Here is a 24,675-nt window from a genome sequence, read left to right as displayed (position 1 = left end):
GCGCCCCGAGACGGCGCTGGCCTGACATGCTCCCGTTGTCAGCTCTGCAGGAGGCCCACGGATGGAGGCACGGGTGCCACAGGGCACCCGCCCCGGGGACTGGGCGCAGCCCCCCCCCCGCCCCCCGGGGTCCACGCGGGTGGAGGGGCCCTGGCAGCCTCCCAGGAGGCCCCGAGGCCCGGCCAAGCGGCCAGGCGCGCCTACAAGTCCGGGTCGGTGTGGCTGCACACGACGCCCGCGTCCTCGTGGTGCCCGCAGTTGTGCGTGCCCAGGCCGGCGTGCGCGCACTCCAGCAGGCTGCGCTCCCGGCCCCGGCACCGCACGTCGTCCAGCAGGATGGGCAGCGCGCGGCCCTCGCCGAACTCGGCGCGCTTGGCGGCTCGCACCGCGTGGGCGAAGCCCAGCTGGCGACACACCACGGCGGCCGCGCCGGCGTCCCACGCGTCGTCGCACACCGTGCCCCAGCGGCCGCCCGCGAACACCTCCACGCGGCCGCGCCCGGCGCCCAGCCCCGCGGGCCGCACCAGGCGCACGTCCCCCGGGGAGGGGGCGGGGACGGACGCGGGCCCCGGGGCGCTGGGCCGCCCCCGCCGCCGTCCACCGCCCCTGCGGGCCCCTGGCCGCCGCGTGGGCCGGGCGGGCCTGGAGGTGGGCCTGGGCGGAGGAGGGGCCGTGGGGCGGCCGCGACGGGGCGCCTTGGTGGGCGCCGGCGATGGGGGTCGCGGGGTGCTCTCCCGGGTCCGCATGAACTCTGCACGGAGGACGGCAGGTGGTCAGAGGGACCCCGCTCCCCCAGCCCCCTGCGCCTCCCCTCCACGCTGCCCCCCAGCCTGTTCCCGGGGGGTGGGGGGGGGTGGCCCCGGGAAAACATGTCCTTAGTCTGCACCCACTCCTCCCTCCTCACCAAACCCCTCACAGTGGGGCCCTCCTGGAGAAAGTCGGGGCACCCTCCGTCCATCCCCTCCACGAGCTGGGCACAGCTCCGTCTGTCCCTCGTGCCCTGCTTGAATCCTGCCCCCTGGGACCTGGTGTACAGGATGGGGGGAGGGGGGTCCGGCAAGTCCCACTTCCGGGACAGTTCTACCCACTTTGAAACTATGTGTCGGGTGAGTGCCGAGCATGGGGCTAGGAATAGGGGCCCAGGAAGGACATCTAGGTGGTACCCGGGCCCTGGTATGGTCAGAAGGGCAGCCCCAGGCAGGAGTCCCTTCCCCCACCCTGCCCCCACAGACCCCACACAGACCCCGGGGCGGCCACTTACTTTCTTTGGGCACAAAGGGGATGAGGTGGCTCCTCACCTTCACCTGGGCAGGGTGGATCTGACACTTGCCGGGGGGCGCCCGCCTGCCAACAACACACCGGGAGTCACGCGCTCCACCCCAGAAGCCTGTGCCGAGGATGTGCGCACATACCTGTCCCGCCTCCGCAGAGAGGGGCACAGGCTCGGCAGGTGTGGACAGGGTCGAAAGAAGCAGGTGCCCTGCGGCCACGTACCTGGATTCTAAGAGCCAGCCCTGGGAGCCTCGGCCTGTGGGCCTGCCTGAAGGCTCCCTCTCCCGACACCTTTGGGTTGGGTGTGTGGACTGCATTCTCCGTGAGAATGAGTCTTTTTTAAAAATGGGAATGGTAAGACAAGCTCAGGGACACGACGAGTGGGGGATGGGGCTGCGGGAAGCCAGCCTGGCAGGGAGGGAGGGACCTGGGGCTTTAGAGAACTAGGAGGAAAGCCCGAGAAGGGTTGCCAGGCTGTGAGCTGGCACCTTTGCTGTCCTCCCTGTGCCAGGGCACGAGGAAGGGATGGAATTCCATTCTGATTCGCTTCTGGCTGCTGATCTGCGATGTTCCGAATGGGGCCGAACCTGTTCCCAGACTGTCCCAGGCAGACCCGGGCCTTCCATAAGCATTCCCGGCACAGAGGGGGAAACAGCCACGTGGCCTTCAGAAGAGCCAGGAGGAAGAGGAGACACGGGCTAGAGGATGAGGGGGGAGGGGGCTCCCTGCTCTGACCCTTCCTGAAATCCATACCTTTATACATAGGCCCCAATTTCCTTAAGGAAACTATATCTGAAAAAGAAAATTTTGTATGCAAAAGATGAGGTGGGAGGTGAGATGATAGATTGACAGACAGGCAAACAGATAGATAGATAGATGATAGATAGATAGATAGATGATAGATAGATGATAGATAGATAGATGATAGATAGATAGATGATAGATAGATGATAGATAGATAGATAGATGATAGATAGATAGATAGATGATAGATAGATAGATAGATAGATGATAGATAGATAATAGACCCAGTGGTTCTGCTGAGACACTGAGGGGTGATATGACCTCCTCCCCTTCTCCTCCTCATTCATTTTCAAAACCTTCCTGGGCTTCCAGACCATCTGGACTGATATCAAAAAGTATATTCAGGGCTGGGAATGTGGCTCAGTGGTAGAGCGCTTGCCTAGCATGCATAAAGCCCTGGGTTCAATTCTTCAGTACCACATACACAGAAAAAATATGTATATTCATTCCAAAAGACAAAGATGAAGGAAAGGAGGGAGGAATCCAGTCCATTTTTTTTTTACCATAAGCAGGAAAACCACAAGTCTCATTAAGGCCCCCCCTCCTATTGTTCCACAGAGACAACCAGCCAAGAGAGAAAGAGGGTGTCAAAAACACCAAAGGAGATGAAGTAGTTGAGGCAATATCTTGCAAGAATTACATACTCAATATATGGGATATTTCCTTACAAAGTCATTCTTTAAAAAAAAAAAAAAGGAAATAACTTAAATTCTAAGCAAGAGGAAAGACAGTTATGGCTCAGTGAATCAGCAGAAAATGACCAGCCCTTAAACCATCTCCTTGTAGGGTTACAACATGGAAACATTTACACAAAACGAGGACAGATGAATAGGAAAGAAAGCACAGTCTGCGTGTGGTCAAAAGCAAGGTCAGAAATCTTAGTACCACACAGCTAAAGATGGATGAGAGCTCAGGAAACCAGGACAGAGGGATAGGAGGAGGGGAGGAGGGAGGATTTATGTTTTGCATAATACAAAGACAAAGTCATGTGGTTGATTGCATTTGCACTTTTGTATGTAATAAAGATTTTATTTTATTTTTTTAAAGTATAGACCCTGGCACCAGATGCTTGCACTTATAATCTACCTACTCAGGAGGCTGAGATCCAGGATCACAGTTCAAAAGCAGCCTGGTGGCTGGGAATGTGGCTCAGTAGTAGAGCGCTTGCCTAGCATGCATGAAGCCCTGGGTTCCATTCCTCAGTACTACAAACACAGAAAAAGCTGGAAGTGGTGCTGTGGCTCATGTGGCAGAGTGCTAGCCTTGAGCAAAAGAAGCTCAGGGACAGTGTCCAGGCCCTGAGTTCAAGCCCCAGGACTGGCAAAAAAAAAAAAAAAAAGCAGCTTTGGCAGAAAGGTTTGTAAGACTTTTTTTTTTTTTTGCCAGTCCTGGGGCTTGGACTCAGGGCCTGAGCACTGTCCCTGGCTTCTCTTTGCTCAAGGCTAGCACTCTGCCACTTGAGCCACAGCGCCACTTCTGGCCATTTTCTGTATATGTGGTGCTGGGGAATCGAACCCAGGGCCTCATGTATACGAGGCAAGCGCTCTTGCCACTAGGCCATAACCCCAGCCCAGCTTGTAAGACTTTTATCTCCTAAAAGCAAAGCTTCAGGTGTGACTCAATAAGTAGAGCACCAGGCCAGCAAGTAAACTGAGCAGGCATGAGGACCTGAGTTCAAACCTGGGTATTGGCAAAACACAGACATAGAAATGGAGCTGTAGGGGGCTGGGGATATAGCCTAGTGGCAAGAGTGCCTGCCTCAGATACACGAGGCCCTAGGTTCGATTCCCCAGCACCACATATGCAGAAAACGGCCAGAAGCGGCGCTGTGGCTCAAGTGGCAGAGTGCTAGCCTTGAGCGGGAAGAAGCCAGGGACAGTGCTCAGGCCCTGAGTCCAAGGCCCAGGACTGGCCAAAAAAAAAAGAAGTGGAGCTGTAGGGCAAATGATAGAGCCAAGCAAGAGTCAAGGTCCTGAATTTAAGCTTCAGTTCCAGCATAAAAAGAAATACACAGCCAGGGGTCAGTGGTTCATGCCTGTAACCCTAGCTACTCAGGAGGCTGAAATCTGAGGATCGTGGTACAAAGCCAGCCTGGGCAGGAAGGTCCATGAGACTCTCATCTCCAATAAACTACTCAGAAAAGCCTGGAAGTGGCACTGTGACTCAAATGGTAGAGCTTCAGCCTTGAGCAGCAGAAGCTCAGGGACAGCCCAGGCCCTGAGTTCAAGCCCCAGGATGGGCAAAAAAAAAAAAAAAAAAGAAACAAAGAAATACACATACATACTACCAACACACACACACACACACACACACACACACACACACACACACACACACTACAACCACTACCAATACCAACAACAACTACACATATATCACAATAATAACAAAATAAAACAAAAAAATGGTGTGGTAAATAAGGAAAATCTGAGAAGTTGTCATGCACTGGAGGGCCACAGAAACAAAAACAATAGAAAAAGAACATGGATGAGGAGTAAGTAAAAAAGCCCTTTTTAAAAGACTATAGGATTTAGCTAATACGAATGTGCTAATATTGGGTCATTGATTGTGTCAAATGTTTCATGATAATATAACACTTAGTATAAGAGCACTTGTCTCTGAGTTTACACCTTAGTGTGAACTGAGAGAGAGAGAGAGAGAGAGAGAGAGAGAGAGAGAGACTTAACTCATAGTTGTTTCTGGAATTGCTAAGCCTAGTGTATTTCAAAGTTCAGGGTCATGGGCTCATGTGGGTGGGGATCTTGGGGGCGGGGGGAGGAACATTGTCAAACATCAGCCCGTTCTCACAATACAACCTCAGGCTTAGTGCTAGGGTGAGCACTGCCCTTCCCAGACCCAGGGAGAATGAAACAGACGGACCAGGAGCCAAAACTCTAAGGGCTGAGAAGGAGCTCTAAAAAGCCACGGGGGGGGGGGGGGGAAGGGAGGGGGGAATGATTGACGAGGTAACAAACAGTACAAGAAATGTATCCAATGCCTAATGTATGAAACTGTAACCTCTCTGTGTTTCAGTTTGATAATAAATATATATAGAGAGAGAAAGACATTTCTAAATGGCATTCATCAGAAAACATGAATAAACAGTGATTTTCATAAAATTAAAAAAAAAAAGCTGCTCAGGGTCTCATTCACCAGACACCCAAGTCTGTGCTCCAGGTCATCCCCAGAGCCTAAGCCAACGCCGGAGCTGAAGAATACAGCCTGAGCTCGGCGGACTCCGGGTAGGTGGGAGGCGTCCTGGGGCCAGACACCCAAAGCTGAGCGATGAGAACCCACAAAGGACCAAATGGGCCCGAGGGTTGGGAAAGTGGCACCGAGGGCAAGGCTCTGGTGCTGGGCCCCTGGCAAAGGCCTTCGAATCATGTCTTCCTTATGAAATGGGAAAGAACCATGTGTTAACCAATGAGTTTTACATGTAAGTCAGAACATGGCCTGTCCCCCAAGGGGATGGCCTTATATCTAGAAGTAAGCCAGGCACCGGTGGCCCACGCCTATCATCGTAGCTACTCAGGAAGCTGAGATCTGAGGATGGCAGTTCAAAGCCAGCCCTGGCAGAGAAGTCCATGAGATATCATCTCCAACGAACCACTGAAAAGCCAGAAGTGGAACTGCGGCTCAAGTGAAACTCAAGCGGACATTAGTGAAAAAGCTAAGAGATGGTGCTCAGGCCCTGAGGTCAAGCCCCAGTACTTGCACAAGAAAAAAAAAAGTAATAACTCCATAGCAGTGGGTGGAAGAGGCTTTCCAAGGCCTGGCAGTTCTAGCAGATGGCCACACAGAAGTCAAAGTGGCCAGCAGGTAGAAGTAAAGACACAGGAGGGTGGGCAGGGCAGAACTCCTCTGTGCTCATGGGCTCCAATGGGAGTGGCCAAATCAACCCTATCTGACGGGAGAGTTGTCCTTAACGGTGGGCAGGCCCTATTTAAAGTGCTCGGTCTGCCCTCTCCAGTGGGGTGAGCTTCCTTCGTCCCTTTCCTCTGGGCCTCTGTTTCCTCATCTGGAAAATGGGGTGTTGGGGGTATAGAGGGTGGGTGATGTCTCTTGGCGGACGGCAAAGGCTCAGCCAGGCCCCACGTAGACTCACCTGGACGGGTCGATCACCTTGTAGATGACGCCATGTGCGGCCGTGGCGCTTGGCACTCCGGTGGACATGAAGTACAGCTCCCCTTTCAATAGCCAATGAGGTAACCGGTGAGAGGGCTGCCTGGAGGAGGCCCAGGCCAGCCCCGCCTCCCCGGCTCCCTTCCGGCTCTCCTCTGCTGGCCCTGAGGTGCCAGGGCAGCCCAGCCAGCCAGTCCCCAGAACTGGAGCTGGAGGATGGGAGAGGCGGGCAGACAAGGCCCCAGGCTGTCAGTCACCCCGCCTGGCCCCATTCAGCCTCCACACTCCACACCTGCTCCGATCCGGCTGGCCCAGCCCAGGTCTGGAACCTTCCTGGATTCATGCTCAGCACCTCGCCCTTCTGAGTGGAAATGGGGTCCAGGGCCCAGCTCCTGGTAACCTACATGCCTCTCTACTTCCTTGGCTTGGTGGTTTTTGTTTTTTTGGTCCTGGGGCTTGAACTCTAGGCCTGGGCACTGTCCCTGAGCTTCTTCAGCTCAAGGCTAGTGGCTCTACCACAGCGCCACTTCCAGTTTTCTGGTGGTTCATTGGAAATAAGTAAGTCTCACAGACTTTCCTGCCAGGCTGGCTTTGAACCTTGATCCTCAGATCTCAGCCTCCTGAGTAGCTAGGGTTACAGGTGTGAGCCACTGGCACCCGGAAACTTCCTTGTTTTTAGAATGGGCATGCCTCACAGGGTGGAGGAGGCCAGGAGCAGGCATTCATCGCTGTTATTTCTTACCTCTCGGATCACCACCCAGGCCAGGCCTTGTCAGCCTCTCAAGGCCAAGGTCTCTCCTCTAATCATGGGACGCCTCGCAGGCAGGTGCAGAAAGCATTTGGCCAAGTCTAGTCTGAAGCCTGAGCCCTTACCCGGCCCCGTGGGACCTCCCGTGGCTCTGCAGCGGCCCCGCTCAGACCCTTTCCCACCACATGTGGTAGCCGGGCACCAGTGGCTCACACCTATAATCCCAGCGGCTCTGGAGGCGGAGACCTGAGGATCGTGGTTCAAAGCCAACCTGGTTTGGAGTCTATGAGACTCTTATCTCCAGTACACCACTAAAAAGCCAGAAGTGGCATTGTGGCTCAAGTGGCAGAGTCTTGAATACAAAAGCTTAGGAACAGTGCCCAGACCCTGAGTTCAAGCCCTAGGACCTGCACCGAAAAAAAAAGAAAAAAAAAAAAAAGGAAGTTTGAGCACCTGGTTTGGGAAGGGAGGTCATGTCCCCCTCATGCTATATACAGAATCCCAACCACACAGCCCCAGAATTCCCTGTCACCCTACCCAGCCACACTCAAGCGCCAAGACATACTTCCTTATCCCATTGTACAAATGAAAAATGACTGGTTCAGAGAGGCTGAGAGGCTTGTTCAAAGTCACACAGCCAGTGAACAGTTAAGCCAGGTCCAGACCTCAACCAGGTCATCTGCCTCAAACCCGAACCAGCATCCGATCCATGGGGGCCCGGGAGCCCAGAGAGAAGCCACACGCGGCTTGATGTCATGATTTGGCCAAACTACAACCTCTGTCCTTGTAATAGGCTAGCAGAAGCCCCCACCCCCATCCCAGGGCTGGGGACAGAGAGGAGAGGAGCTCCCCAAGGAGAGGCTGGGGCAGGAGGGAGGAACTTGGAGGAAAGCATGTCCCCCAAAGACATCTCCAATCGGGGCGGGGCGGGGGGTGCTGCCTGGAGGCGGCACAGGAGGCAAAGGCCATGAAACTGGATGGGGACAGCTCCCCAGAGAGAAAGACTAAAAGGCTGACCTGCACAACTGGAAAGTGCCAGCATGCTGAGTGGCAGGTGGTACCTAAGCCCCGCCCCCAGCAGGAACGCAAAGCCTGCTGGGGGAGTAGGGAGAAGGGGTGCGGGTTACCAGTACGGTGACACAGCCCCAGGAGTGGGCTGTCCAGGCAGCATGTCTCTGTCAGGTCGGAGCAGCGGCTGTGGATTTGCTGCGCGTCTGTACACCATCCCCCTCCATCTCTGGTCTCTTTCGGGGAGACACCAGGAGCAGCCTGCATCCTCTGGCTGGAGCCTGGGCCCCCTGTATTGCTGCTTCCTTGGCCTCGAGATCTTTCTCCACGTCTTCAGTTGGTTGGCTAACCTTGAGGCCCTGCTCTGGACATAGTGCCCCACACTCCACAGCGGGTGTAAATACCCAGCCTCAGTTTCCCCATCTGTAAGGTGGTAGGGCTGGGTGGACCAGGGCTCCTGGCAGTCCTGATCTGCAGGGAGTGTGGCTGTGTGTACACAGCCCCCCCCCACCCCCCACCCCGGGCCCTGCTGCAGCGTGAGTCTCTGTGGCGTCCATAGGCCTGGACGACGCTGGCACGGCGCCTTGTTCTTCAGTTGGTGGGTGTCAGAAGAAACAACCCGAGAGCTGGGAGAGGCTGGTGGGCTCGGGCCGCAGCACTGGGGCCTTCCAGCGGCCAGCGTGTCCCCGGCCTGGCCAGCTCACAGATGCCTCCTCCTGGTTTCCTGTCACCCAGAGGCACTGCAGGGCTGAGGAAAGGCCCTTGGGAATTTTGTTCAAGGGCCCGGCACCTGGGCCTGGAGAGTGGCTGCTTCCAAAAACACGTTCACCCCCTACAGACCAAGAGAAAGGACGTTCCGGGGCCGTAAGAGGCTTGGGGAGGACAGTGGAGATGGAGCTGCCCTTTTCGAAATTCAGATTCAGATGAGATCCGGGTGGGGAATGGCTCAACAAGAGTTTCCCAGACTCTGGGCCCTGGGGGCTCTGGGCTCAGGGCCCTGCAGGAGATACTGTCCCAGAGGCTTTGGAGGGGAGGGGGGAGCTAGGTGTTGCCTAGAAACTCTGCCAGGCATGCACCCGGGCCTGCTAGGGGCCCCTCAGCTTTTGTCACGGAACAATCCCAGGGCAAGGACAAAGGAGGAGGCTAGAAAGGCATCCAGCCCCTCTTCCTCTCCCCTCCCCGTTTAACTGAAAGCACAAGTGGCTGACTGTAGGGCTTACTAGCCTTGGGATGACAGTGTGGCTTTTCCATGTGGCCCAAATACCTTTGCCACCAAGAACTCCCCCCCCCACCCAATCCCACTTGAACTCTGGAAGGTGGGGGTGTCTGGGACACTTCCTTCTCTTCCTGCCTGCCAGTCAGCATCCCAGGTCCTCCTTCCTGCTCTTGCTAATGTTGCAGATGCCTTCTCTGCTCTCATCTCTTCTTTCTGTAAGCCCACCCCTCATTTTCCAGACCAGGAAGGGGAGGCTCAGAGAAACCAGGGCTTACCCAAGGGACCACAAACAAGGTCTCTGAACCATCCCTCCTCTTCCTGCCCCTCCCCAGGGGGAAGATCATTTCTAGCCTGACATCTCAACCAAGTCAGAAGCCAGATGGAAGGTAGACCGATGATTGAAGGGCCACTCCCGCATGGGCAGCCAGAATGGAGCGGGCCTAAGGAATACTCACCAGCCTCGTCCTCTGCAAAGGAGATGATGTGTGGGTAGTAGTTGTTGATGAGACCTGGGAATGCACAAGTCTGGCCACGGCCCATGCAGAGCTCATTGTACTGCCACTGGCCTGTCCCTGGGGTCTCTCGGAGGGACATCAGACGCCTGGAACAAAAGGATGTCATCCTGGGTATGGTACAAAGGCCAACCCAGCCACAAATCCATCCATCTACCCATTGTTCACCTCACCTACCTATGTACTCATCTCCCTATCAATCCACCATTCATCCACCCCCTCCACCTACCCATTCGGCTGTCATTCATCCATTCAGCCTTCCCTCTACTCATTCATCCACCTACCAGTCCATCCATGAATCCACTGATCATCCATTCTCCCTTCCATCCACCCACTCAACCATCCATCCATCATCCATTCTTCCACATTATTCATCCATGCAACCTGGGCCACATGTAACTTCTCAGAGTCCAGTGCCAAAGAACATGGCAGGGCCCCTTGTCCAAAAATTCTTAAGTACTTAAGGATGGCAATAAAAGCATCAAACCAAGTGTGGGTCTTCAGTTCATGGGGCCATGAAGCTGGCTCCGGGGTGATCTTTACTGAGCACTTCCCAGACAGACTCAGGAATGAACAAGACCATCTCAGCCCACTAAAATTGGCCAACACCGTGAATTCGAACAACGAACGTTGGCAGGGATGTGGGGGGAAAGGAACCCTACTGCACTGCTGGTGGGCACAGACTCGAAGGCAAAAGGGTGAAAAGGCAGAGTAGTGGAGCTCACTGGACATTGATGAAGGTGACCTACACAGTTCGTGGGTGGAGACAGGAAGGGAGGGACTGGGAGAGAGTGGGGGAACAGAAGACGCTGTACGAAAGGAAATGTATTCATGACCTGACTCGTGTCATTGCAATCTCTCTGTACATCACCTCTATAATAACAATAAAGTAAACTGACTTTTTAAAGATGCTTTTTTGAGTCCTATGAATTAACTAAAAGCCCCGTAACTTTGAATATGTTCCCTTTGATCTGAGCTATTCTCCACTACGCTCAACTGTGCAATAATCATGAGCTCTAAATTGAGTGATATTAATCTTTGAAGACGGCAAATAGCTCCTCAACAAGCAATATCTCTTTCTTACTATCTTAAAGAGACCACCCTCAAGATAACCCTCAAGAGACCACCATGTTCCCGTTCTGTTTCAGTAATAAAGAAATAACTTCTCAGGCTGGGAATGTGGCTTAGTGGTAGAGTACTTGCCTAGCATGCATGAAGCCCTGGGTTTGATTCCTCAGCACCACAGACACAAAGCCAGAAGTGGCGCTGTGTCTCAAGTGGTAGAGTGCTAGCCTTGAGCAAAAAGAAGCTCAGGGACAGTGCCCTGAGTTCAAGCCCCAGGACTGGAAGGAAAAAGAAACAAACAAACAAAAACTTCTCCAAAACCCTTGTAAGGACTGAGCTAATGGTCAGCCAGGCCTAACTAGTGATTTGGGACTAGCTCTGCAGACCTTATTCACCTCCTCTCCCTGATTCTCCCTACTTAAGCTGAAGCCAATGTCTATAGCCCTAAAGATGGCTGAAGATGTACTGAAGTGCTGTGGTCCCATGGCTTCGTGGAATAAATCTCCTTTCTCTGGGTCTTTTTTTTGGGGGGGGGGTGGTTATGGGGCTTGAACTCTGGGCCTGGGCACTGTCCCTGAGCTCTTCAGCTCAAAGGCTAATGCTCTACCACTTGAGCCACAGTGCTACTTTTCGTTTTCTGGTGGTTAATTGGAGGGAAGAGTCTCACAGACTTTCCTGCCCAAGCTGGTTTTGAACCTCCATCCATAGATCTCAACCTCCTGAGTAGTTAGGATTACAGGCGTGAGCCACCGGCACCCAGTCTGTGTCTCTTTATTTGGCAAATGGGGGCAAGTGGCTAGACCTAACGTAAGACTCCTAGACTCAAACCTAGATTCACCTTCAGGTGGGTCACTGCCATCTCTTGCCTCGGTTTCCCAATCTGTGCAATGAGACTTGCTCTGATCATCCCTGGGACATGACTTGGGTGGGGGTGACCAGGGCTCTCTAGATCTGCCAGCTGCCAGTTGGTGCAGTGACAGGTCCTGGCTTTCTGAGGAGTGAGGTGGCCCTGGTAGAGGGAACACTGTGTCCATGTTCTTGTAAGGTTCACCAGAAAGGAAACCTGTTCAGGCAGAAAGGAGTTTATTGGGGGGAAGCAAATTGCCAGCCCACACAAGATGGAGGTGTGGGGAGACAGAGGGGAAAGAAGAAGGGAAAGAGAGAGGAAGAGCAAGAGAGTAAGAGAAAAGGAAAGAGTGGGGACTGTGTTGAGCCAGATTATATAGGAAAAGGCGGGAGGGATGGCCAGGTGGATTGGATGTGACCTCAGAGAAGGAGGAGGCAGCTGTCTCCAGGTGTGCCCGTTACCTAGGTAACACAGGTACTGGGCGCAGACTTAAACAGGTGGGGGGGGGGCATCTGCATGGAGCCCTCCCGGGAGCAGACCTTGCAGTTCTGACCCTGCTCATCAAAACAGTTTGCCAGCTCAGGCCTGGGGAGGGGGAGGGCACCTGGGCCTGCGCTTAGGAAATTCTTCACCTGGGCCTGCCAGAGACAGCCAGCAAGGCTCAGCGGGCTGGAGTGAGGTGTCAGGTGGCCCCTAAGACTTGATAGGCTTCCTCCCCGGGGGCCCTGTCAGAGCAGAACGCACACGCTTTTTCTTCTTAAACCATAGTCCAGGGGGGAGCTACAGGCAGTAGCCTGGGACCCTCGGGGGCGTAGGCCACTTACCCACTCATAAAATCTCCAAAAATATAGAGGCCATTCAAATTGGGGTACTCGCAGCCACGGTACACGTAGCCCCCCGTCACCGACTTGCCTAGCTTGTGTGGATAGGCGAAAATGGGCAGCACATCGTCTGGAAATTTGGGCAAGAAACGGAGATGAGCTGGGTACTGGTGGTGCCTCTATAGAGGCTGGCCCCAGAGCGCCATGGGAAATGCACACACCCTGCCCCCCCCCCCCGGCCAGCTGTATTTGTAGGGGTGCAGGGCGAGGAGGCAGCCAAGAGTGTTGCTGGAGACACCCCAGCCCCTCAGGCACCAGGAGGTTAGGGGTGGAGTAGCTGATCCAGGAAGGAGCTACTGGCGCGCAGTACAGCGCGGGGAGTTGGAGAGGGTCAAAAGTGAATGGTGCCGGGGGGGGGGGGGGCTCTGTGCCCCCAGGGCTGGGTGTGGGATCGGGGAACCCAGGGCCCCTAACCCCCCCACCCCCGGCAGTCACCCAGGGAGGCGTTGGCACACAGCTTGCGATCGTAGCACTCGAAGCCCTCGCGCGCGCGCCAGCCGTAGTTGCGGCCTGGCTGCACCAGGTCCACCTCCTCGAACTTGTTCTGGCCCACGTCCCCGCAGAAGAGGCGCCCGCGGCCGGCGCCCGTCGCAGGGTCGCCGCGGTCGAAGGAGCAGCGCCACATGTTGCGCACGCCGAAGGCGTAGACCTCCGGCCGCGCCTCCGGGTCGCCCACGAACGGGTTGTCGGGTGGGATGCGGTAGGGAGGCCCGCGCTCCGTCCGGTCCACGTCAATGCGCAGCACTTTGCCCAGGAGCGCCGACCTGCGTGCGTGCGGGAGGGCGCAGGCTGGGTCTCCCTGCGCCAGGGCGCACGCGCACGCGCGCGGCCCGCCCACCAAGGGCAGGGCTGCCAGCTGAGGGCCAAGCCCTGCACCCGGCCTGCCATTAGGGATCTCAAGCCTTCTGGGTAAACCTTTCTGGGTGACCCCATTTTACAGATGACAGCAAGCTCAGAAGAGGCCAGCTGGGAATGTGGCTTAGTGCTAGCGTGCTTGCCTAGCATGCATGAAGCTCTGGGTTCGATTCCTCAGTACCACATACACAGAAAAAGCCCAAAGTGGCGCTGTGGCTCAAGTGGTAGAGTGCTAGCCTTGAACAAAAAGAAGCTCAAGGACAGTGCCCAGGCCCTGAGTTCAAGCCCCAGGACACACACACACACACACACGTCAAAGGAAGTGGCCAGCCACCACCACCCTAGCCAGGCGTCAAGCTGGGGTCCAGGCCACCCAGAAACCAAGCTTTCCCCCCCTTCTATGACACCTCCCTGTCCTCAACTGTAATACCAGGGCACCACTCTGCACTTCCAAGTCACAGGGCTGCGCTAGAGAAACAATTCCTGTTTCCAGGTGATGGTTGTTTGCCAGGACACAGCCCAGTGGTCAGCACATAGTAGGTGCTCGTGAAGCCTTGCTCAGCCAGTGAATGACTGTGATCAAAGCCAAGAGCACCAAATATAGAGCATAAGGGAAGGCTAAGGGGGGGGAAGGGGCGGCGGGCAGGAAGACAGCGTGTTCCCACCTCCCACCAGCTCTGGGGGAGTTTCATGGATCATGTAATAAAATCTGCAATGTGTTCAAGAGCAGAGGAAAACAAACACATCCTTTCCACCCTGGTTCCTGATGCACCCATTAAATGCGCCCACCCACCCCCAGGTAGCCCAAGCGACTCGCGCTCAAGTTATCGCTTGTCACGGCACTAGAACCCAAGCGTCTCCCTCATCATTAGACACGTCACTCCTGTCCTCTTCCATGATGATAACACCACTCCCCACCCGAGATGCCCCATGCTCATGCCCGCTGCTGCCTTCCAGCTCCCCGAGCCACTCTGCCACCGCCCCCTCCAACCTCCAAAAAGGATTAGCATGTTTCTAGCAGCGAGATAATACTTTCAAACTCAAGGACCTGAAATCCTTAAAATTCTGTATTTGCAGCTTCATAGCCAAACACAAGGCAAACACCGGGACATGGGATGCCCTTTGCCCTGTCACACCAGGAGAGGTGCCACCATCGCCGCAGTTCTTGCTCCTGGTGCTCTCTGGGTGGGCGAGGTTGTGGCACTCTAAGAGAATGAGAAGGCTCAGTCTCCTGATCCCTGTGAACACACTCACAACTGTGTGTGCGTGTCTGTGGATGTGGGCAGGGCAGGCTAGTGCAGGCACAGGCGCTTACGTGAGAGGGGGGTAGGAAAAGGCCTGTGGGGAGGGGTGTGCACTTATGGAGAGGGGCGGGATATCTGTGTAAGTCAGGAAGTTGGAAAGAAGGGGGAGGCTAGACCTTCGGCACCTGGGTGTCTCTGAATGAGCCTCGGGCAGACAACACTTGTAACCGTGGACCACTCGCCCACCCACCCCAGTCCTCTGTTGTTCTGGGATCCACCTTCCCAGTGGGGCCCATCCCCCTGAGACTGACATGGAAGAAATCCGGTCTCTCCAGTATCTCGCTGCTATCTCCTCTGCCAGACAGGTGCTGTGCCTGGCCCTCGGTGACCAAACTTGCAGGCTTACTTCCTGAGCAGCCTCCCCGGAGGTTATTCTCCCTATCTCTAATCCATGGGAGAAAGAAAGCACCTTGTCTGGGGCTCCTAATGAGCTGCAGGCTGAGCTGGGGCCCCAACTCCTTTCTACAGGGCTTCTCTGCTTGGCTCAGAGGCACGGACGAAGCCCAGGAGTGTGTGAACCATGCACCCGCCAGCCAGAGGCTGTACATACTTGTTCTGGGCATTTCCAAACTTCCCGAAGGGGTCTCCAGCCATCCCGCCATCTCCAGTGAAGATGTAGAGGTACCCATCATCCCCAAAGAGCAGCTGACCCCCATTGTGGTTCGAGGCTGGCTCTTCAATCTCCAGGATAATTCTGCAGGAAGAGAAGACACCACCACCACCCCCCACTAAAAACTCAGCCTTTAGCCAGGGTCAGTGGCTCACGCCTGTCATCCTAGCTACTCAGGAGACTGAGATCTGAGGATTGTGGTCCAAAGCCAGCCCAGGCAGCAAAGTCCATGAGACTCTTATCTCCAGTTAACCACCAGAAATTGGAATTGGCCCTGTGGCTCAAAGAGGTATAGCGTGCTAGCCCTGAACAAAAAACGCTCAGAGACAGCACCTAGGCCCTGAGTTCTAGTATGCGAGTAAATGCGTGTGTGTGCGCGCGCGTGTGCGCACACACACAGACACAAATTCAGCCTTCCACGCGTGAGCCACAAACAGGAAAGGAGATCCTCAGTAAGGTGCCCTCTTTCTGATGTCATGGCACAATGGAAAAGGCTCTTTGCGTCCTTCATAACAAGTGATCATCACAAGGACCTAATAGGTCAGTTAGAGTTTACTCCATTGCGTTAAGGAGAACAGAGGGGTGGTATGACTATCCCAGGGTCCCCCAGCCCCTAAGTAGTGGGGCTGCTCAAGTCCTCTAGTTCAGGTCTAGTGTGCCTCTGCTGCTCTTTCACTGTTAGCGCCTGCCTCGTTATGATGATTGGAACTTGTCACCTGACCTCAGCACAAAGGCTTCCTAGTCCCCGCGGCTTCCCAAGCTCCAGCTACCTCCGTGCAGATTCTACACTCACCACAGTAGTGGCAGAGCGAGCACTAGCCTTGAGCAGGAAAGCTAAGGGCCCGCACCTGGGCCCTGAGTTCAAGCCCCAGTACTGGTACCAAACACAAACACCTGACTCCTGGGTTTACCCAGAAGTCTCTGCCAGAAGGTAGACATCCCTGATATAAGCTGGGGTTGGATGGAAACAGGCACACCCAGGTGCCAGTCTTGGGCCAGGCCGGGTCAACCCCATTTTGAAAATGGGGCATAAATGTCAGGGAGCACAGGATCTGAGGTAGTAAGGTGCCCGGAGACAGGAGCAGATAAAGTCTGGGCAGGAAAGCCCAGAAGGGGTGGTGAGGATGGATTCAGTGTCTGGGGAGGGCTCAGGGTCCCAGCACAGACACCTCCTAGCTGTGGGACCTCACAGATCACTTACTTCTCTCTGTAAAACGGGAAACATCCCCCTCATCTCCTTGGGTTTATGAGTCAGATGCAAAGGACCACCTCGGGACCCAAAGCTAAGGAGTGTCGGGAGAGACGTCAGGACTCAGAGGCCGGGACATCCTCAGGGGCACGTCTGTTTTGCAGAAATCCTCCCTCCCCAGGCCCCCACCGGGCGTGTGAAATATTCACGATGTGTAACGGCAGACGCAGCCTGACGGGCCGGCGATCCGTCCCGGCGATCCGTCCCCTGCACTTCCGCCCCGCCCGCCCCGGCCCCGGCCCCCCAGAACCACCTCTCTGAGCGGTGGTCCACGGCGTTCTCGTCCTCCTGGGAGACGCTGAACTCGCTGATGCGGATCCACTCGTGGAAATCGACGCCCACCGAGTAGTAGACGTAGACCTTGCGGGAGTGCCGGAAACGCGGGTGGAAAGCCAGGCCCAGGAAGCCCCGCTCGTCGCCCTCCCAGGGCGAGGTGAGCACGGCTCTGCTGATGTTCAGGAAAGGCTTCTCCAGCCTGGAGCGGTCAGGTAGGTAGGCCCACACCAGCCCCACCTGCTCGGCCACGAAGAAGCGGTGGCTGCCGTCCTTGGCGTGGACCAGGGCCACGGGGTTGCGCAACCCGTTGGCCACCTCCTCCAGACACAACTGCAGGCAGCCCTTGGCGTCGGCAGCCACGCGGCCCAGGTTCGAGTTCAGGTTCTCGTTGACCAGCAGGCGCGGGAAGCAATAGTCGGTGTCATCCAGGGACAGGTAGCGACAGAACTTGGCACGGTTGCCCTCCAGCGCCCAGAGCTCTCGGTCCGGGGAGAGGTGGCGGAAGAGGCCCCGGCACGTCTGCCACATGTCCAGGCAGTAGTCCTCGCAGAGGCCCGGCACCGTCCGCAGGGGCGTGGCGGGGTCCTCGGCGTCGTACAGGTGGGCTGCGTAGGGCGAGCACTCCTGCAGAGACGGGGAGTTGTGACCCTTACCTGCTGCAAACCTTGGGCCAAGTCACGCTGCCTCAGCCATGATTAGACACCACCTCAGCCCTGGCCTCCAATCTCCTTTTCTTGCCTTAATGCTGCATGTGCGCGCACGCGCGTGCGTGCGTGTGTGTGTGTGTGTGTGTGTGTGTGTGTGTGCGCGTGCAAACACGCGCGCCAGTTCAGGGTCTGGGTATTACTCGTTAGCTTTCTCACTCAAGGATGATAAGACTCTATTACTTCCACCACAGCTCGACTTCTGGCTTTCTGGTGGTTAACTGGAGATTAGAGTTTCAGAGACTTTCCTACCTGGGCTGGCTTTGAACCTTTGATCCTCAGATCTCAGCCTCCTGAGATACCTAGGATTGAGGGCACAAGCCACTGGTTCCCCGCTGCCTTAGTGCCTTTTAGAACAACCCTAATCTTCTTGGCTTCTGACAGCCGACACCTGGGCAGCTACAGCTGGGGGCAAGGGGCATGCTTTACCCCTTCCATTGGCATCCTTCCTCAAGGACCTCCACGGTCCCCCCACCTCCCCTCCTGGAGGGCCCAAAAGACAAAACACTCCCTATAAGAGGCACGGAATCCAGCACCTGGTGGATACTTTAGGGAACGATGCCCAGGAGGCCTCTGCTGGCTTGGATTCTCGAAGGGTAAAGTGTTCTACTTCTATTAGCCACGTGCTCTTCCCTTGAGTTCCAGGAGGGGGAACTGAGGCTCCCCCCCACCCACACACACACCAGTGTTTTGGTTGTTGTTGTTGTTTAATTTTTGTCGGTTGTCGTGCTTGAACTCAAGTGCTGGCCCTGAGCTCTTCAGCTCAAGGCTAGCGCTCTACCACTTTGAGCCACAGCACCACTTCCAATTTCCTGGTGGTTCATGGGAGAGAAGAGTCTCACGAACTTTCCTGACCGGGCTGGTTTCGAACCGTGATCCTCAGATCTCAGCCTCCCGAGCAGCTGGGATGACAGGCGTGAGCCACCGGCGCCCGGCTCCCAGCGTCCTCTGGTGTCATGCTCCAGCTAATAACTTGAGGGGACCGGGCTTGGATTTCAGGGTGACCTCACTTTCTCCAGCACCGGGCGGTAGCACGTGCCCATGGTCCTGTTTTGAAAGTGTGTGGTCTCACAACGCCCTGCTCCCCCTCTCTGTGGACTCCAGCACATCCCTCTTCCTTTCCTCAGAGACCCCAGACTTTGCCCTTCCCAGGAGGCCCCCACAAAATCATTGGCACATGGTGATGCGACAGACCTCAGATCTCGCCTTGCCAGGGGGCTCCGCCAGCCAAGGAGATGCTGTGGGCCGGCTGGGTTCCCCCTGACGGTGGGGAGGGAGGGATGGTGGATGGGTACATGCCGCCTCCCCCCTGCCACGGATGGTCCAGACTCGGAACCTGCTCTCGCACTTCAAACCCCAGTCACCGCCGGGTGCCGGTGCTCGCACCTGTAATCCCAGCATCTGAGGAGGCTGAGATCCTAGCATCGTAACTCAAAGCCAGCCCGGGCAGGAAAGTCTGTGTGACTGCTGTCTCCAATGAACCTCCAAAAAAAACCCCAAAAAGATGCCGGAAGTGGGGCTGTGGCTCAAGTGGTGGAGTGCTAGCCTTGAGCAAAAGAAGCTCAGGGACACTGCCCAGGCCATGAGTTCAAGCCCCGGGACCAGGGAGACAAAGAATCAGTCCCATCTGTCAACCACAGCTCACACCTTGTCCTTCGGCTTCCTGTGCTCACATTCTGCTTTTCTGCTTCCGGGAACTCAGCAAACCTGCGCAGGCCTCCCTCTGCCTCGTGCCTCCGGTGCCCACCTGATCCCAGAACCCACCGGTGGGAAACAGCCAGACGCTCCCACTCTAGCTGTGCCCATGGCCCCTCCTCCTGCTCATCTTGCGTGCCAGGTACTCTGCCGAGTCACGCCCCCGAGCGCTGGGCCGCAGCTCACTGTTCCCCGCGCTGCAGACCCTTCCTCCCACCCTCCTCCAACAGCAGAACCTTCTTATCCACAGATAGAGGGGTGGAGGCATGACTCAGTGGGAGAGCGCTGGCTTTGCAAACGCAAGGCCCTGGCCCCGAGTTCAAACCTCAATACCACCAAAATAACAGTAACGACAATAAAAGTAAAAATAGAACAGTTATAACAAACAATAATCACTCTGGTGGACTGGGCTTCCTCCCAAGGCAGCCGTAGAAGGAGGAGGCTCTTTTTTTCTTTCAAGTCATGGGGCTGAACTCAGTGTCTGGACTCTGTCCCCGAGCTCTTTTGCTCAAGGCCAGCGTTCTACTACTTGAGGCACAGCGCACCACTTCTGATTTCCTCTGGTGGTTAATTGGAGATAAAAGTCTCACGGGCTGGGTGCCGATGGCTCACGCCTGCCATCCTAACTACTTGGGAGACGGAGATCTGAGGATCATGGTTCAAAGCCAGCCTGAGCAGGAGAGTCCATTAGACTCTTCTCTCTAACGCCCAGAACATCAGAAGTAGAGCTGTGGCTCAAAGTGGTAGAGCACTAGCCTTGAGCTGAAGAGCTTAGGGACAGCGCCCAGGCCCAGAGTTCAATCCCTACAACCAGGAGAATAGATAGGTAGGTAGGTAGAGAGATAGACAGATAGATAGATAGATAGATAGATAGATAGATAGATAGATAGATCTCGCACGTTCCTGCCTAGGCTGGCTCTGAACTGCAATCCTCAGCTCTGAGCCTCTGGAATAGCTGAGATGACAGACCTCTGCCACCAGCACCTAGCAGGAAGGGCTTCTTACTGCTGTGACACAGGTGAGGAAATTGCCAGCCAGCACCCAGCCACATCACAGACGGCTGGGCAGGCAGAGTTGGAGCTTAACGTACCGGCTCCCAACTACCCTGCAAGCTCCAAGGGGGTGCCCCTCACCCAGGAAGCCACCTCCCCTGACTCTGCCCACAACAGGCCAGATGGCCAGCCTCCAAACTCTGGGCACGAGGGGGTCTCCGTGGCCCTACAGCCCACAGTGGGCCAGCAGCGGCAGCTGGTGGCCAGGACATGCGCACACATGTCCCATCTCCTCTTTGCCAGGCTCGGTCACTGTGACTCCTGATTGACAGAGGAGGAAGTTAGGGCAACCAAGGCCAAGTGCCAAGAACTGGGGCTCACCCCCAGGGCTCCAGCCGGGTGCTCTTTCTAATGACATTTCACTCAGGTGTCTGCTGGGCAGAGACTTAAGTGTCGGAGGAGCAGACTTCCAGACGCCAATCCAAGAGGCCTCCACTCACTGGAGTCTGGCCCAAACACAGCTGAAGCCAGCACCCTGAGTCCAGTGGCCCTTATTCATGGACCGGGTAGGCTACAGGACTTCAACCAGAGCCGGCGACGGTTAGGAAATGACAGGAGGGAACAGGGCAGGCTGGAGAGGATGACCGATCCTTCAGGAGGCCTCCCAGGAGGCAAGGAGAACACACACGGGGGGGGGGGGAGGGGAGGGAGGGGTCTGCCACACCTTCCTAGGAGTCCGTGGTTGCTATGACACAGTCCCTGACACTCATGACTCATGGCCCTGGGTCCCCAAGGCTCCTGATGGCTCCCACCCCCCCTCTTCGGGAAGACGAGTCTTGTACACAATGTTCTCTGTGGGATGCTCCGTCCTCGCCCGCCCACTTCCACATCTGGCAAGCCCCTAATTCATGATGTCAGGCCCAGAACACAAGTCTCATCCTTCTCCTCTTTCCCCCGGGCCGCCTCCGCCCCTGGCCCTGGGTGTGCTCCCGCGCCTCTCCATCCACACACGGCTTCCGGACGAGGACGTCTGCGGCTGTCACCTCTCCGTTGCCAGAGGTGGCCCGGAAGTGTGCTCGGGTGGGACTCGCTGGACTTGGTGTGTGTGTGTCTGTGGGACCCTCCAGGGGCCGGCTCCGGGACCCGGCACACAGCCAGGCTTCCAGGACCAAGGCCCTGTGGCCAAGTGACACAGCACATGCCGCCTGTGTGACTTAGCAGCTGTTTTACTTCTCTGGGCCTATCCTATGGCCTCATCTATAAAAGGGAAAAGGGATCCCAGCCTGGCAGGGCTGGTGGGAGGAATGAACTGCGATGATGCATGCTCTTCCTCAGTCAACGTCCAGACGAATTGAGAAGGTTGGGGGCTGGCACACTGGTGACAGCGGTAGAACACTAGCCTAGTGCGGATTCCAGTACAGTCAACCCATCGATCAGAGAAGCAGCTCAGTGGTGCTTCCTCTAAGACGCTGTCCCTGACTACCCTGACCTTTTTTTTCTATGTCCCCCTAATAATCTTGGGGAGTCTCTTGCAGGTTGCAGGAAGTGATTGTAGCACTCTTTCCTGAATGGAACTAAAGGACTTTTTTGGGGGGAAGGGGGAGGGACAGGGTCCTGGGCTTGAACTCAGACACTGAGCTGTTTCTTTCCTTTCTTCAAGGTTATAGCTGTACTATAGCCACAGCTCCACTTCTGGCTTTTCGGTCATTAATTGGACATAAGAGTCTCACAGACTTTGCTGCCCAGACTGGCTTTGAACCTTGATCCTCAGATCTCAACCTCCTGAGTAATTAGGATAACAGGTGTGAGCCTGAAGCTTGACAACTACCTCTGGGCCAAGCAGCAGCACAGGGCCACCTCCTCCAGGCCCTGGAAACAAGCCCGCTGCGCGCATGGCTGCGGAACCGCCCTCCTGGGAGGCCCCTGTGGCCTCCCAGTGCTGATCACCCCCCGGCTCTCAAAGAGGAGACCTCAGAGAGGGGGACACAGCTATGAGGAGGGCACACATCAGCCACACCAGAGACACCAACCAGGAGCCCCAGCTGTCCTACAGGAGCCTCCCTAAGGCCCGTGTGAGGCCTGAGGGCCAATTGAACCCTGTGGGTACCGCACCTCGTCCCTGCTGTGCTGGAAATCAGGAGGTGCTACCACGAGCTTTGGCCTTGCCTGGCAGACAGGACAGCACTCCTGCCAACGCTCTCCCAGAGGCCCCATCAGGGAGACCACGGCCCAGCCTCGGCAAGCTCTCTCCAGACATGAGGTCATCCCGAGAGACTGCGGCTGGAGGTGCAAGCACCACAGACTGTTCAAGGCCAGGCTGTCCCGGGAACTTTCCCAACCCCACCTAGGCTACCTCAGAACTGACATCCTCTGCCTCCTCACGCCGGGCCCACCTAGTCTGCCCTGCTAAGCCCAGCACATAGTAAGTGCTCACTCAACAAATGTGGACTGCTACATGTCCTGGGGAATGGTGCAATCAAAGAACTGGAATCCAAGGAGTCCTCAGGCTGGGGAGGGAGGCAGGCAGCCAGACCACCAGCTCTCTGGAGACGCACAGCCCTGGGGGCTCATCAGAGCCAGCCGGGAAGTGTACGGCCCAGCCTCTAGAGCTTTCTGCCCCCTCCCCAACTCTAGTGCCTCTCACTTCCCACCCTGACGATGGGTGTGTTCCCAGTCTTCTGGCCGCCCTGGGGCTGCAGGATCAGGACTTTCCCAGTGGGGTACGGCCCTGCCTTTCTCTGGGTCTTCCTCAAACACCCAGGACTGAGTAGCAAGGGAAGGGGCCCGGAAGCACTGGGAATCCACCCGTAAACTGGTCCTTAACATCGAGCTGTGCAAGTGCTGTTTCACCTACCTGGCAGCGGGGCGTGGAGAACGGCAGTGGAGAAGGAGAGAGTATAACAGATGGCAACAATGAACTTCCCAGGGTCTCACAGCCAAGAGGTGGGCTGACCAGGGCCAAATCCCAGAGTGTCAGACTCCCAAGTCAGCCCTTGTCCCCTGTGCCCTGTGTTGGCCGGAGGCTGCTACTCCATGCTGCATCCTGGGGAGCCCCCACCCCCACGCCCGCTCCGCCAGTCCCCTCAGTGCCCAAGCTCTGGGCTGGGGCCAGCCTCCCTTAGGGCTTCCCAGCCTGGGCCTCCCTTCTGCATTCAGCCTGGCAGCTGCGGTGTGGCCAGGCCCTGGATGCCAGCCTGCTCAGGAGGAAAATAACTATGGCACAGTCTGGGGTGGACCAAAACAGAGCCTGGGGCCACAGAGGGGAGATGGGGGGGGGGCTGCCAGGGGCACGTCACTCAGGTGGTCTTGGGAGAGCTTCTGCCTGGTCTGGCAGAGAGGATGGTGCCCTGCAGGGTGAGGGTGGATTCCACGGCCAGGAGCATCCAGGAGCCAGGACTGGAAGCACCTGGGGATCCAAGCCCAGCGTGGTCAGCCAGGGGCTGAGGGGGCAGGGACTCCCCCAGACCCCTGGGCAATCCCAGGCCCGGCCGTCTGCGTGCCTAGCCGGGAAGGGCAGGAAGCGCCTTCTAACACGGTACCTGGGCTCCTCAGGGTCAGGCACAGGAAGCCTAGGGCATCCTGGGGGGAAGGGGCCCTGTATGCAGCAGATTGAACACTTGGAGAGAGGAAACTGAGGCTCCGAGAAGGCCCAAGTGATAAAGCTAGGGAACGTCAAAGCCCAGAGCCATCCGGGGGCGCCCCGTCTTTCTATCTCGCCGGTGCCAAATCACCCCCTAATTCAATCCACCGTCTAGGACTCACTTTCGATCCTCGAACTAGTGGGGTTCAGATCTTCGCTCTGCCTCACCCCGATTCGCACCCCAAGCTAAAGGTAGAGAGCGGGGAGGGGGGGCCCGCGGGCCCACGATGCGCCCCCTCCCCGCGCGCGCGCCCTTCCCGCGCGCGTCCGCCACGCGCGCCCACCCCACGCGCGCCCGCCCCGCGCGCGCGCCCTCCCCCCCCCCCGCGCGCCCGCTCACCTGGCACAGCAGGTCCAGCGCGTAGCCGGCGCACGTCGCCCACGTCGCGGCGTCCACGCGGGCCGCCAGGGCCCCGAAGCGGCGGGCCAGCGCCGCGTCCCGCTCGCCGGTGCAGCAGCCGAAGGCCGAGTACTGCGCGCAGAAGCGCAGCGGCTGCGGCGGCCGGAAGGGCGGCCTGAAGTCCAGGCACTGCGGGTGCGCGGCGGCGCCGGGCAGCGCTCGCAGCGCCAGCCACGCCCGCAACGCCAGCAGCGCCCCGGCCCCCGCGGGGACCCCGGCCCGCCGCCCCGCCATGCCGTCCCTCCCGGGCCGCGGAGGAGGAAGCAGCGAGGGGCGGGGGGGGGGGGGGCTGCGGGCCCGGGGTGGCCCCCCGCCGCGCCGCCGGCCGCGCCCCGAGCGCCCGCCTCCCCCCTCGCCCGCCCGCCTGCCCCGTACGCCCCGCACGCCGCCGCCGCCGGGCGCTCCGGGCGCGGGGAGGGCCTCGAGCGCGGGTCTGCCGGGGAAACGCGCGGCCCTCTCACCCGGAGGCGCCTCG

At 57.2% G+C, this 24,675-nt stretch overlaps 1 protein-coding gene across 1 annotated transcript; it reads right to left on the bottom strand.

Annotated features, from left to right (window-relative positions):
• Positions 1-200: 200 nt before the first annotated feature.
• Hhipl1 (HHIP like 1) lies at positions 201-24,434 on the bottom strand. Its single transcript, XM_048362470.1, has 9 exons — positions 24,141-24,434; positions 16,747-17,393; positions 15,185-15,328; positions 12,911-13,239; positions 12,419-12,545; positions 9,626-9,771; positions 6,182-6,263; positions 1,262-1,344; positions 201-751 (listed from the first exon to the last, which is right to left on the bottom strand). Exons 1-9 carry the CDS (start codon positions 24,432-24,434, stop codon positions 201-203), a joined length of 2,403 nt encoding a protein of 800 aa, XP_048218427.1.
• Between the last annotated feature and the right edge of the window lie 241 nt (positions 24,435-24,675).

The sequence above is a fragment of the Perognathus longimembris genome, chromosome 14 (assembly GCF_023159225.1).
Source record: "Perognathus longimembris pacificus isolate PPM17 chromosome 14, ASM2315922v1, whole genome shotgun sequence".
NCBI classification, from domain to species: Eukaryota; Metazoa; Chordata; class Mammalia; order Rodentia; family Heteromyidae; genus Perognathus; species Perognathus longimembris.
The sequence above is the reverse complement of the archived record's forward strand: the minus strand, read 5'-3'. Positions and strand labels throughout refer to the sequence as shown.

Coding starts and splice junctions, on each gene's coding strand:
- Hhipl1 (XM_048362470.1), bottom strand. CDS start 24,434: ATGGCGGGGCGGCGGGCCGGGGTCCCCGCGGGGGCCGGGGCGCTGCTG. Junction 13,240..15,184: donor TTTGGAAATGCCCAGAACAA/GTATGTACAGCC, acceptor GCACGCACGCAG/GTCGGCGCTCCTGGGCAAAG. Junction 6,264..9,625: donor CTTTGCAGAGGACGAGGCTG/GTGAGTATTCCT, acceptor GGCTATTGAAAG/GGGAGCTGTACTTCATGTCC.